This window comes from Aythya fuligula, chromosome 25 (genome assembly GCF_009819795.1).
Source record: "Aythya fuligula isolate bAytFul2 chromosome 25, bAytFul2.pri, whole genome shotgun sequence".
Taxonomy (NCBI): domain Eukaryota; kingdom Metazoa; phylum Chordata; class Aves; order Anseriformes; family Anatidae; genus Aythya; species Aythya fuligula.
The window spans coordinates 6,130,777-6,141,215 of NC_045583.1; the positions used below are offsets into that span (position 1 = coordinate 6,130,777).

Sequence of the window (10,439 nt, forward strand, 5' to 3'; positions counted from 1 at the left end):
AGGGGGAGATGGGCAGGGGGATATCAAGGGGGTGGGGGGGGGATGGCGGGGCCGCCCCGCGCCCCCCGGCCCGAGCCGAGCGGGGCCGAGCGGAGCCGAGCGGGGCCGCGCCGCGCCGCGCCGGGGGCTGGCCGCCCGCCAGCCCTTTCTCATAAACCACATGCTGCCGCGGCCCTATAAAGGGCAGCGCGGCGGCGGCGGCGGCTCAGCCCGGCCCCGTTCGCCGCCTCGCCCGCACCGCCCGGCCCGCGGCACCCCGGCCCCACGGCAGCCCCCATGCCCCGCCTCGGAGCCAAGGTACCCTCGCGCCCCCCCCCCGCTCCCTCCCACCCCTTAAGCTCCTCGCCGGGCTCCGGGAGACCCCCTCCCGTCTTTGCCGCCCCCCCTCCCTCCTTCTCGCTCCCCCCCCCCCTCCCAGCTCCGGTCCCGTTGCCACCTGTGCGGATCCCCCCCCCGGCACGGGGCTCCTCGCGGGTGCCCCCCGCCCGCCCCGCCGTATTCCGGCCCCCGTGTCCCCGCCCGGGGCTCGCAGAGGGGACGTGGCGAGGGCCCCCCCCTTGGAGACCCCCGGATCCGGCCACGTCCCCGGCGCCGGGAGGCTCCGGCCCCGTCCCGGCCCCCTGTGTCCGATTGCTTTCGCTTCCAGCCCCGTCCCGGTTCTCGCTCCCAGCCCGTCCCCGGCGGGGTGTGGCTCCATCCCCGTCCCCGGGAAGCTCGGACCCCGGCTCGGTCCCTGGCTCCGTCCCGGTCCCGGCGCGGGGTGGCTCCGTCCCAGCGCCGGTCCCGGTCCCGGTCCCCAGCCCCGTCCCGGCGGGGCGAGGCTCCAGCCAGCCGTGGCCGTGGCCCGCCGGTGCCCCGGGCAGCATCCGCAGTTTCACAAGCCGGGAGGATTTCTGGGCTGACTCCCAGGGAAATTCCCCCCGGCCGCCACCCGGGCACCCTCTCGGTGCTGGGATGAGGGACACGCGTGTCCCCCACGGGGGGGCTCTGCCCAGTCCCTGTCGCGGGGGAGTCAGCCCCGGGGGAGCCCCGCTGCCCACCGGGGTGCTCGGGCCTCCCCGCGGCTTGCAGGGAGCTGGGGGGGGAGGTTGGGGTGATGCCAGAGCCGACGCGTGGAAATAGCCCTGCGGGTGCAGACGGTGGAGGCTGGGGAGTCTGGAGGGTGGGAGAGGATTTTTGGGGGTGGGTGGCTCAGTACCCCTGCCTGCAGCTGGGGCGGAGGCATGAGAACCACGGTGGGGAGAGGGGACGGGGCTGGATGGAGGGGGGGAGCTTGTGCCTCGGCCATTCAGCCCCTGTGCCTGCTGGCGACTGGGAAATTCCCCTCTGACCTGGTGCCTGAAAATAACAGGATGGCATGGGCACAGGTGGGAGGACAGGGGTGTCTGTGTGTGTGTCTGTGTGTGTCGTCTACTGCAAAGGTGGCTCCTCTGGGGGAGGAGGCAGGGAAGGGCGGGGGGCTCATTGGTCCAGCACCGCTCTGAGCCGTTGCTCTGCTGTGCTCAGGTGTGCCTGCTCCGCTGCACCCTGTTGTCGTCCCTCCTCCTCCTACTCATCTGCAGCATCCATGAGACGGAGCAGAACAGCTACTGCCAGCAGATCATCACGGAGAAGCACCTGGCTGAGCTGGAGGAGCTGGTGAGTGCCCTCCTGGGCCCTGCTGCAGGACAGAGGCTTGCTTGGGGCCGGGTGGGTGCCAATCAGCCCCCGCAAGCTCTTCGGCAGCTCCACGAGCAAAGTGACAGCACCCAGGAGCCAAGCATCAGTGGGCACCCGACATGAGTGGGAGCTGGGAGTGATGCACCGTCATGCCTTGAGTGAGCGTGGCTGCAGAAAAGTGCCAGTGGGAGAAACAGCTGGGAACGTGAGCTGGAAGGGGGCAACGGGCACCAGCATCTGCCACAGAGAGCACGAGGCAGGGGACAGTGGGGAAGTGGCAGAGAGGACTGGGACTGTGGTGTTTTCCGGGCTGCAACGGCTGCGCAGGGGTTAAGCCAAGGAATCTGGCTGCATTCCTGAGTCCAGCTGCTTGCCTGGAAGCTGGGCTGGCAATGGGGCTGTGGGTGGGTGGCAGGCAGTGAGGGGGGCCGCTGGCCAGGCGATGGAGCCAGCCGGGCTGGTGCGATGGGTGCCTTTGCTCTGCGTGGCGCATGGGCAGTGCCGGGTGCTCGCACTCTCCCCGGGGGAGACGAATCCTGGCCCCATCCCTGCTGCCGGGGCCGCATCCTGTGCTGGCCCTTGGCTCACCTCTTGAGTGGGAATTACGTGGTTGCCCGCGGATGCTCAGGGGAGGCACGGGAATCAGGGGCACGCAGGGATTTGTACGGATGCGTTTGTCGCAGATTAAATTCTGCCGTTGTGGCACTGCTGGCCTCGCAGCTAACAGGGAGCAAGAGGCAGCAGCGGTGCCACTGAGTCCTGCACCGAGCTCAGCCGCCACTTCTTAGCATGTAACCGCTATGTCCGGGCTCACTTTACCTCTTCCTCTTTAAGCACCAAGCTGCGGTGCCAGGAGCTGGCAGATGTTGTATTTGCAAGCTTGGCTTCCTCTGCCCAAGCTCTTCCTGCAGCCCTGTGCCCCCAGGAAGCCTTTGCTTTGCAGCCCACCGGGATCAAAAACGGGCGCGTGGCGGGGGGAGAAAGGGGATGGTGCAGGTTTGAATGAAAGCCATGGTTTCCCTGCTGGAATCGCAATCCTCTCCTCCTCTGGCCGTGCAAAGGCGTTTGCAGAGCCGGCCCTCGCTGCAGCCCCGTGGGATAATGGAGCAATTGTTTCCAGTACGGCACAGCTCTTCTGGCAGCCCGCACCCTCCCAGCCTGGGATGCGGGCCCGGAGGCGGGCTGCACGCCCTGGAGGAGGGCTTGCCTTTGGGGCGGTTGTTTGGGGGATTTTCCTCCTTTTGCATTGGGAAATGTTCATGGCACGGGGCTCTGCTCAGGTCTGGGCGGCAGCACTGCCTGCAGGATTCCAGTGTTGTGCAGAGCTGGGGATTTGTGATCTCGGTGTCACGGTCACATCCTGGCGTGCTGTGAAGTGCCCCGGTGCAGGAGGTGGCAGATGCTCTTTTGCAGCTTGGCTGCAGCATGAGCTGGGCTGGGAGGGGGGTGGGGAGGAGGAGAATGATGGATGGAGAGGGAACGGTGGGGGAGGCAGGACGTCCCTGGTACGGGGCCATCCTGGCGGGAGGAGAGATCTGGCCTTGACCTTAGGGGAGTGTCTGGAGGAGAAGAAGGGTGTGGGATCAGTGTGTGGGGGAGCAGAGCCCCCAGCACTGTGGGTCCGGGGGGCTTGTGCACACTCAGGCGGCAGGGCTGGGTCGTGCCCCCTCCTGCTGCACTGCGTGGCTGTGGGCTGACACCCTGCTCTGTCCTTGCAGGCGGACACCCAGATGCAGCATCCGGGCAGGGTCTCCTTCAAGTTCATCAATAAGATGCAGCTGGTGAGTGGCTCCTCGCCAGGTACTGGGAGATGGAAGGGGACAGGGACTGGGGCTGGCTCCCTGGGTGCTTTGGGGTGTCCATATTGGGGTGCACCCCTTTTGCCCACAGACCCCACGTCCCCTCATTCGTCCCCCTTTGCAGGAGGCAGGACAGGCCCCTTGTGGGGAACTTCATAGCCCTTCTGGTCAGGCTGTGAAGTCTCAACTCATGCAGACTGGGAGCACAGGAAGGCATTTTGTGTCTCCGTGCCTCAGTTTCCCCAGGGGGGGTGGGACGATGGTGCTCCCTGTACCCATGCAGTAACCAGTCTCTCCTCCTGGGGGTTGTTGCCCTCCCAGAGTGACTCCGTCTGCTATGTGAAAGCTGCCTTTCCTCTGCTGGGCAAGATCCTAAACAGAACAGTGTTCAAGGAGAACTCTTCCAATGCCAAGAAGATGCAGATGGTGCGCAGGATGTATGACAGCATTGATGAGAACGTGGACCCCTGCATCAGGGAGGAGGATGACAAGGAGCGCATGGTATGGGGTCCTCTGCCCTTCCTGGTGGCTGCCAGACCCACAGGGGTATGGGGCTGAGTGCTTGCCTGTGGGGTGGGCGCATCCTGGAAGTGGAGCAGAGCTGGGTGGCTGTGGGGAGCCCCTACGTGGGTCAGACCCAGCCACGGGTGCAGCACCGTACCCACAGTGGGGACACCGGGCAGGATCGGGGCAAATGCTGGGACCCGGTGCTGAGCCCAGCTCTTCCTCCAGCTCTCAGAGATGTGCTTCGAGGAGTTCACCACGTCCCCCTACGAGATGCTGGCACTGGTGAAGCAGTTCTTCCAGGACATCAACCTGCTGCTGCAGAGCAAGGAGACCTTCGAGAAGGACTGCAGCCAGGTGTACCGCAGCATGTGCGTGGGGCCCAGGCAGCCCAGCTCCTCGCCAGGTAAGGCACCGGGGCTCTGCCTCTGCCTGCCAAACCCAGCGCGGGCTTGCCTGCATGGGACAGCTTGAGAGCCGCGCGTGCACCTTCTGTGCACACGTGGGTGCAGCTCGTGTCTGTGGGTCTGTCTGCGTTGCTCGGCTGGTGGCCGTCCCCGTGGTGTTGGTGAGCTCTGTGTCTGCGTTTGGGGAAGGGGCCAACCACCCTCTGGGGGTGGGAAAAGCTTCAGAGGGGGGGCCGCATCCTGCTGGGATGGGAAATGCAGCTGGAAACAAGGCCAGAGAGAGGCACTGAGGAGTGTCAGGAGGCAGCTCCATCGGCTCGGCTTGAGGTATCAGGCTTGGCTTCATCTCCAAAGACTGAGCATCTGGGTTGGCAAAAGAGCCAGCATGCTGCATGACCTCAGCTGAGCCCCGTTGCTGCCCTGTGCCTCAGTTTCCCCTGGGAATGGTCCTGTGGAGTAAATGCCTCCAGGCTGGGTGAGGCTCAGCCACCATGCCAAGTGTTGCCCGCTGGGGTGGAAGAGCCCCTGCTGCCGTCTGTGCTTGTGCGAGCACCCACGCTGTTGTCTGCATGCCTGTGGAGGAGATGTCTCACTGTCGTCTGTGCTGGGCTGTGCCTTGCCACCGCACCGTGGGGACCATGGGGACGTTGAACCTGGCCAGCTCCTGTCAGCGATGCTGTGCTGTGGATAACCCGCTGCTGTCAGCTCAGGGGACCCGGTGATGGGGCTTGCTTCATCCTGCCTGGTTCCTGTCACCTCTGTCTTGCTGCCATGTCTGGTCCTGCCTGCTTCCTGCCTCCCCTTCGCTCTCCTTCCTGGGGCTGTTTGGTTCGCATGGGAACACAGGGGGCTGGGGGAGCTTCCCCTGCCTCAGATCTGCTGTCTGCCCTTCTTGGAGGCTAGTGACCCCACGGCCGTCTCTTCTCTCTGCTTCTTTCAGGTGTGGGGACAGATCCTGACTGCAATTGCCTGTCCCCTGCCCTCCCTTCTGCCACCCAGCCCTCCCTATCTTCTGCCACCCATGCCAGCAGAGAAATGGCACCCGCTAGTGCCCAGGTCCCTTTCAGCTTCCTCCATGGCACCCTCGCTGAGTTAGGCAGCAGCGCCCTGTCTCAGTCCCCCAGTAGCTTGGAGGGCAGCTCAGGGACCGACGAGGTCCCAGGAATCGAGCTCAGTGACACGGAATCAGCAGTGTCCCCCAGGATGCAGCAGACGGCTGGAGCCGGCGGCACCGCCGAAGCCCTACTGGATCCGGCCACCACCGCCGACCCGGCAGCTGAGGACATCTCCATCCCCTCCCGAGGGATGGCGGAGGAGGGCACCGGAGCCTCTGTCCTTCCAGATCAGCCCTCCTCGCCCCAGAGGATGAGCACCAAGATGCCAGCAGCGTCCCCCAGCACTGTCTCTATGGGCCACCGCGGGGCCAGGATCCGTCCCACGGAGACACCTGAGCCGGTCACGCAGCTCCGCTTCTCCAGGATGGCCCCGTCGGCGCGGGGCCGGGCACCGGGCAGCCTTGGGGACAGCGCGAGGGCGCGGGGCTGGGGGCTGAGTCGGCTGCGGGATCCCGAGGACGGCGGGGCCGGACCCAGCTTTGACTCGAGCTTTGTTCTGAGCGCAGAGCAACATAGGAAGGAGCCGAAAGCCAGGGAGAGCCACCGGGAGCTCCTGATATACGTCATGGTGGCCAGCGTTGTGGCTGTCTTGCTGGCCATGGGCGGGCTGCTCTTCTACAAGTATAAATCCAAGGTGAGCCCATCCCTGGCTGTGAGCATCCTCATCCATCCCTGCCTCCCTTTCCCCACTCATCTCTTGGATTTCCAGTGGGGTGCTGCATGGGTTGACATGGGGACCGTGTGAACCCCCTTCCTGTCAGTGCCCCCCGTTATGGGGCAGGGAGATGCGGAGCAGGGTGGAGGGGTGTTACTGGGGAGATTTCTACCCCCTTCTCCTGGTTTTGTTCTACTGAGTGTAGGGGGTGGGAGCCTCCCCCATGGGAAGCCCCATTCCCAGGGCTCACCCCCCGTTCCCTCTCCCTCCGTGCAGGTCCTGGAGAGGCCACTGGAAGAGGGGGGCTGCGACCCTGAGGAGCCAGAGCGAAGGTGGGTGCAGGGTCACCCAGTGCCATCACAGCTCTTGGTAGAGGGCTCCAGGGAGCCCCCCCCACACACACACCCTGGCTGTGGCCCCCGCCCTGGGGACCCTGGCTGGGGCCATCCTGCCCTAATCACCTCCTGGGCTTTTCTTTGCAGGGCACTACAGGGAGCGAGGGGGTGCCCGGAGGTGGAGATGCAGGAGCTGTGAGGTGAGTGGGGGGGGCCCAGGGGCAGGGGCTGGACCCCTCCCTGTCCCTGCAGGCGCTGACTTTGTTTTTTATTCAGCTGCTGACAGTGCTGAGCAGGGTGGGGACACACAGATGAGCAGGGCTGTGCCCTGATGCTGCCGGTGTGCAGTTTTGTAGCCTATTAATTCATTATTAGGATTTATATACATTTAAATAATATATTAAAAATGCATTTGTTATTTTTTTTTCCATTTTAAAAAACATATTACTCCCCTCCTTAGCATCATGTCCCACTGACACTTCTGCTCTCCCCAGGGCCCCAGGTGGGATGTGAAGCTGCTCGGGGGACGGACGGGGATGCTCCTCGCTGTGCGAAGAAGGGCCGGTGCGTGCTGGCCCTGCTGCAGCCTCCCCCCGGCGGCGATGATGCTCACACCCCCCCCCCCTCCCTAGCCCCATGGCAGAAGACTGCAAAACCACGGGCAAAGACGGAAGGGTGGGGGGGACGCACCCCGTGCGGAACCCCGGCACCTGGGAGCACATGGCTGGAAGGCGCTGGAGCATCACCAAGGGGCTCTGCGGGGCCGGCGGCAGAGGCAGGGCTGCAGTGCACGGAGCGTGGCGCTGGCTGCGGGACAGGGACAGTGTTGGATTTGGGCTGCACTGCCTGAAGCTCGGAGAGGAGTAGCTCCCCGGATCCAGCCAGGATTCGCCGCTGCCCATTGCTCCTCTCCTACCCCGGCACAGCAGGAGCTGGATGGCACCCTGTGCACCCCTCCTGCACCCCAGTTGCCAAGGAGCCGTGGCCAGGACCCCCCCACCCCTCTGCCTCCCCGTGCCTGCACAGACTGCATGCCCTGAACTGCAAGGGGAGAACCCTCACACTGTGAATATTTAATGCCCCCAGGCAGGGGGTTGACGCTTGGTGCCATCCCCGTCCTGCTGCCGCTGTGGCACGTCCTACGCACCTGAGCTGGCCTTGGGAGCTGCCTGGCACCGCTTTGTGCATTAGGGTTTTATTTTAATGTGGTGGATGAATGCCTTTATCCGACAGAAGATTTTTTTGTTTTTGTTTTTTGGGGGGGGGCAGGGGGAAGAGGGCTCCTGCCTCCCTGCAAGGTTATTGCCGCGAGCTGGCCTCGCTCCAGACTGGATTTTTGCAACTGTGCTTTGGAGCAGGGGAAGGCAGCGGTGCAGGGGCTGCTTTCGCATGGGTGGGAGCTGGAGCGTCCCCCCTGGCACTGCCTTGGGGCGCACCGGCAGCACCTTGGGGTGCACCTGCACAAGCTGCCCTTGCCCCTGGGCTTCATCCTGCCCCCCTGCAGCGTTCCCCAGGCCCCGCATTGAGCGTGGCCGTGCTGCTCTTTGGATTTGAAGCATTATTTTTATACAGTGGAAGAAAATTGGAACAAACCACACTTTTTAAAGCATTACGATTAATTTTTCTATGTGTATTTATGACGGCCAAAAGGAGATGTTTCCTGGGGTGAGAGACCAGCATAAGTCAGGAGAGAAGCCCCGCAGCAGGGTGCCCAGGCTGGGTGCCCGCTGGTGTAAGCCTCCAACTTGGCAACACTTTGCACGGAGGGGGAGGTGGGGGGGGAGACAGCCTGTGGTCAGACCGGGATGGGCTCGTTTTGCCTCTTTTTTTTCTTTTTTTTTTTTTATACAGTGAAATATTTTATACAAAGTCATTTAAAGAAGTCTATTTAAAGAAAAGAATAGAAAATGGCTTGTATATTTAATATTATTAATAAACACAGATGTGTAGCACTTTGCAATGGTGGGAACTGATTGGGGGGGGAGGCGGGGAGTAGGGGGATGCATCTTGGGATGGGGGTGTCCTGGCCTGGATGTCTGTGCTGATGCGGGGCACGTTCTGTGGGGTGTGGAAGGGGGACCCTGGCTCCCAGAGCAGAAGGGATGTGGGGATGGGGACAGCGATGGCTCCATGCTCATTGCAGCTGTGTATCTGTGACTTCTGCCTGTGCTGGGGGGGGGGGCATTTCAGCTGCTCTGCCTGGCCCCCTGCCCCTTGGCAGCAAGCTGGGGGCTGTCCCGCTCCCTTCCCCTGCAGGAAAGCCAGGGGAGGTGGTTTCCCGGCCCTGGGGTGCTCCAGCTGGCCCAGCACTGACCTGGGACTGGTCTAAGGAGTGAGGCTCAGATCTGCAGGGAGCCCCCTTGGGGGGGGGCTGGGGGCTGCAGGGCAAGGTCTGGCTGTGACCAAGGCATGGGGCCGGTGCTGGGGTCAGGGTATGCGCTGCCCCTGCCCTTTTCCTGTTGATGCGTGCTGGAGTTCACGGTCACGGCAGGAGGGCAGCAAGATGGATCCGGCCTTCCTGCTGCCTGGGGCATTCCACCCGCATCCCTGTGCTGTGAGTGAGGGTGCAGGGCTGAACCACCACCCCCCCAACCCCAAAATGCATGGGAAGGAGCTGAAGCAGCTGCTAAAAGCAAACACACTTGAGGTTGCTTCCTGCGAGCACTTTGCTTGGCGAGGCAGCGCACCGCAAGCTATTTCCTTCTCCCCCCTCCAGCTGCCCGAGCCCCTGTCCTGCTGCTGCTGCACACAGACGGTTCCCCGGGGGCACACGGGGGGTTGAGGAGGGGGCTTTGCCACTGCCTGCAGCCCCATGATGGGCCTGAGTGGGGTCTGCGGCTCAGGCAGTGCAGGACTGAGCCCCTATCGCTTGCCCCTATCGCTTGCCCCTATCGCTCTCTGAGGACACGAGGCGGGGGGGGGGGGCAGGATAGGGCCAGGGAGCCCTTTGTGGGCTTTGGGGCCTTGTTTGCTGACAAACAGGATTCCTCGAGGAGAGCTGACTCAGCCCTGCCCTTCCTCTCCCCAGCAGCAGCCGGGGGTTTCCCAGGTCCACATCCCCTTCCCAAGGAAGTGGGACCTATATATATCCCGCCGATCCAGGCCACAGTCATTATGGTCTCAGTGGGGGGGTGTTTAAGGTCAGAGGCTGCCTGGGTGGTGGGGAGGGGGTGGGCAGGGTGCCCGGGCTGGGAGGGCTGGGGGCAGCCAGCCCCTGCCCTGCAGGCAGCTCCAGGTGGAAGCCGGCAGCAGAGGAGAGAGTGTTCACTCTGGAGCTGAATGATGGCAGGGATGCGGCCACACAGCAGAGCTCGGCAACGTGGTGCTGTCAGAGCAAAGATCCTGGCTGCTGGGGTGGGGGGTGAACCCCTCCCAGATTTACACCTCACCTGTACTCACCCTGACGCCCCCAAACTGGCAAAAGCACAGAGAGGAGATCTGGGGGAGCAAAACCTGCTTTCAGTGCCCACTTTTGGGAACCATATAGGTAGGGGGGGAGTGGTGGAGCCATTCCCATCACTCCATGCACGTACAGGAGGGTGGAAAATAATCCTCGGGGGCTTGAAGAAGGCGGTGGGTGCCTGAGACCCTCCAAAATCTGTTTTTATTTTGTATGCCTTAAAAGCAGATGATCTGCCTCAGCAGTGTTAAAATGGGGTGGTTTTGGGGGAAAGACGCTTGGGCAGCACGTGGCTCGGCCTGGGGGCACCCTCCCTGCAGCTTGGGGGGCTCGTGACCCCCATGCTAAGGGGCTCTGGGCAGCCTGGCCGCAGACTGCTGAGGGGGCAGCGCCAGCCCGGGCAGCGCCGCGGGGCCGTGGTTCCCCCCATGGCCCTCAGGCGGCACGAGCCAGCCCCGGCCACCCCTGCGTCCACCCCTGTGTGATGCTCGCCGCCTCCGGCGAGAACCAGCCCGGGGCCGTTTTGTGGCCAGACAGAGTGATTTTGGTTAAAAATGTTATCTGC

The 10,439-nt window shown here is 63.5% G+C and overlaps 1 protein-coding gene across 1 annotated transcript; it reads left to right on the plus strand.

The window, feature by feature from the left end:
• The first annotated feature begins 255 nt into the window (after positions 1-255).
• On the plus strand, positions 256-8,311 carry CSF1 (colony stimulating factor 1). Its single transcript, XM_032203198.1, has 9 exons — positions 256-297; positions 1,507-1,638; positions 3,378-3,440; positions 3,780-3,959; positions 4,191-4,368; positions 5,310-6,118; positions 6,416-6,471; positions 6,622-6,674; positions 6,969-8,311. Exons 1-8 carry the CDS (start codon positions 277-279, stop codon positions 6,671-6,673), a joined length of 1,491 nt encoding a protein of 496 aa, XP_032059089.1. The 5' UTR covers positions 256-276; the 3' UTR covers position 6,674; positions 6,969-8,311.
• The last annotated feature ends 2,128 nt before the right edge of the window (positions 8,312-10,439 follow it).

Coding starts and splice junctions, on each gene's coding strand:
- CSF1 (XM_032203198.1), top strand. CDS start 277: ATGCCCCGCCTCGGAGCCAAG. Junction 6,119..6,415: donor TCTACAAGTATAAATCCAAG/GTGAGCCCATCC, acceptor CCCTCCGTGCAG/GTCCTGGAGAGGCCACTGGA. Junction 6,472..6,621: donor CCTGAGGAGCCAGAGCGAAG/GTGGGTGCAGGG, acceptor TTTTCTTTGCAG/GGCACTACAGGGAGCGAGGG.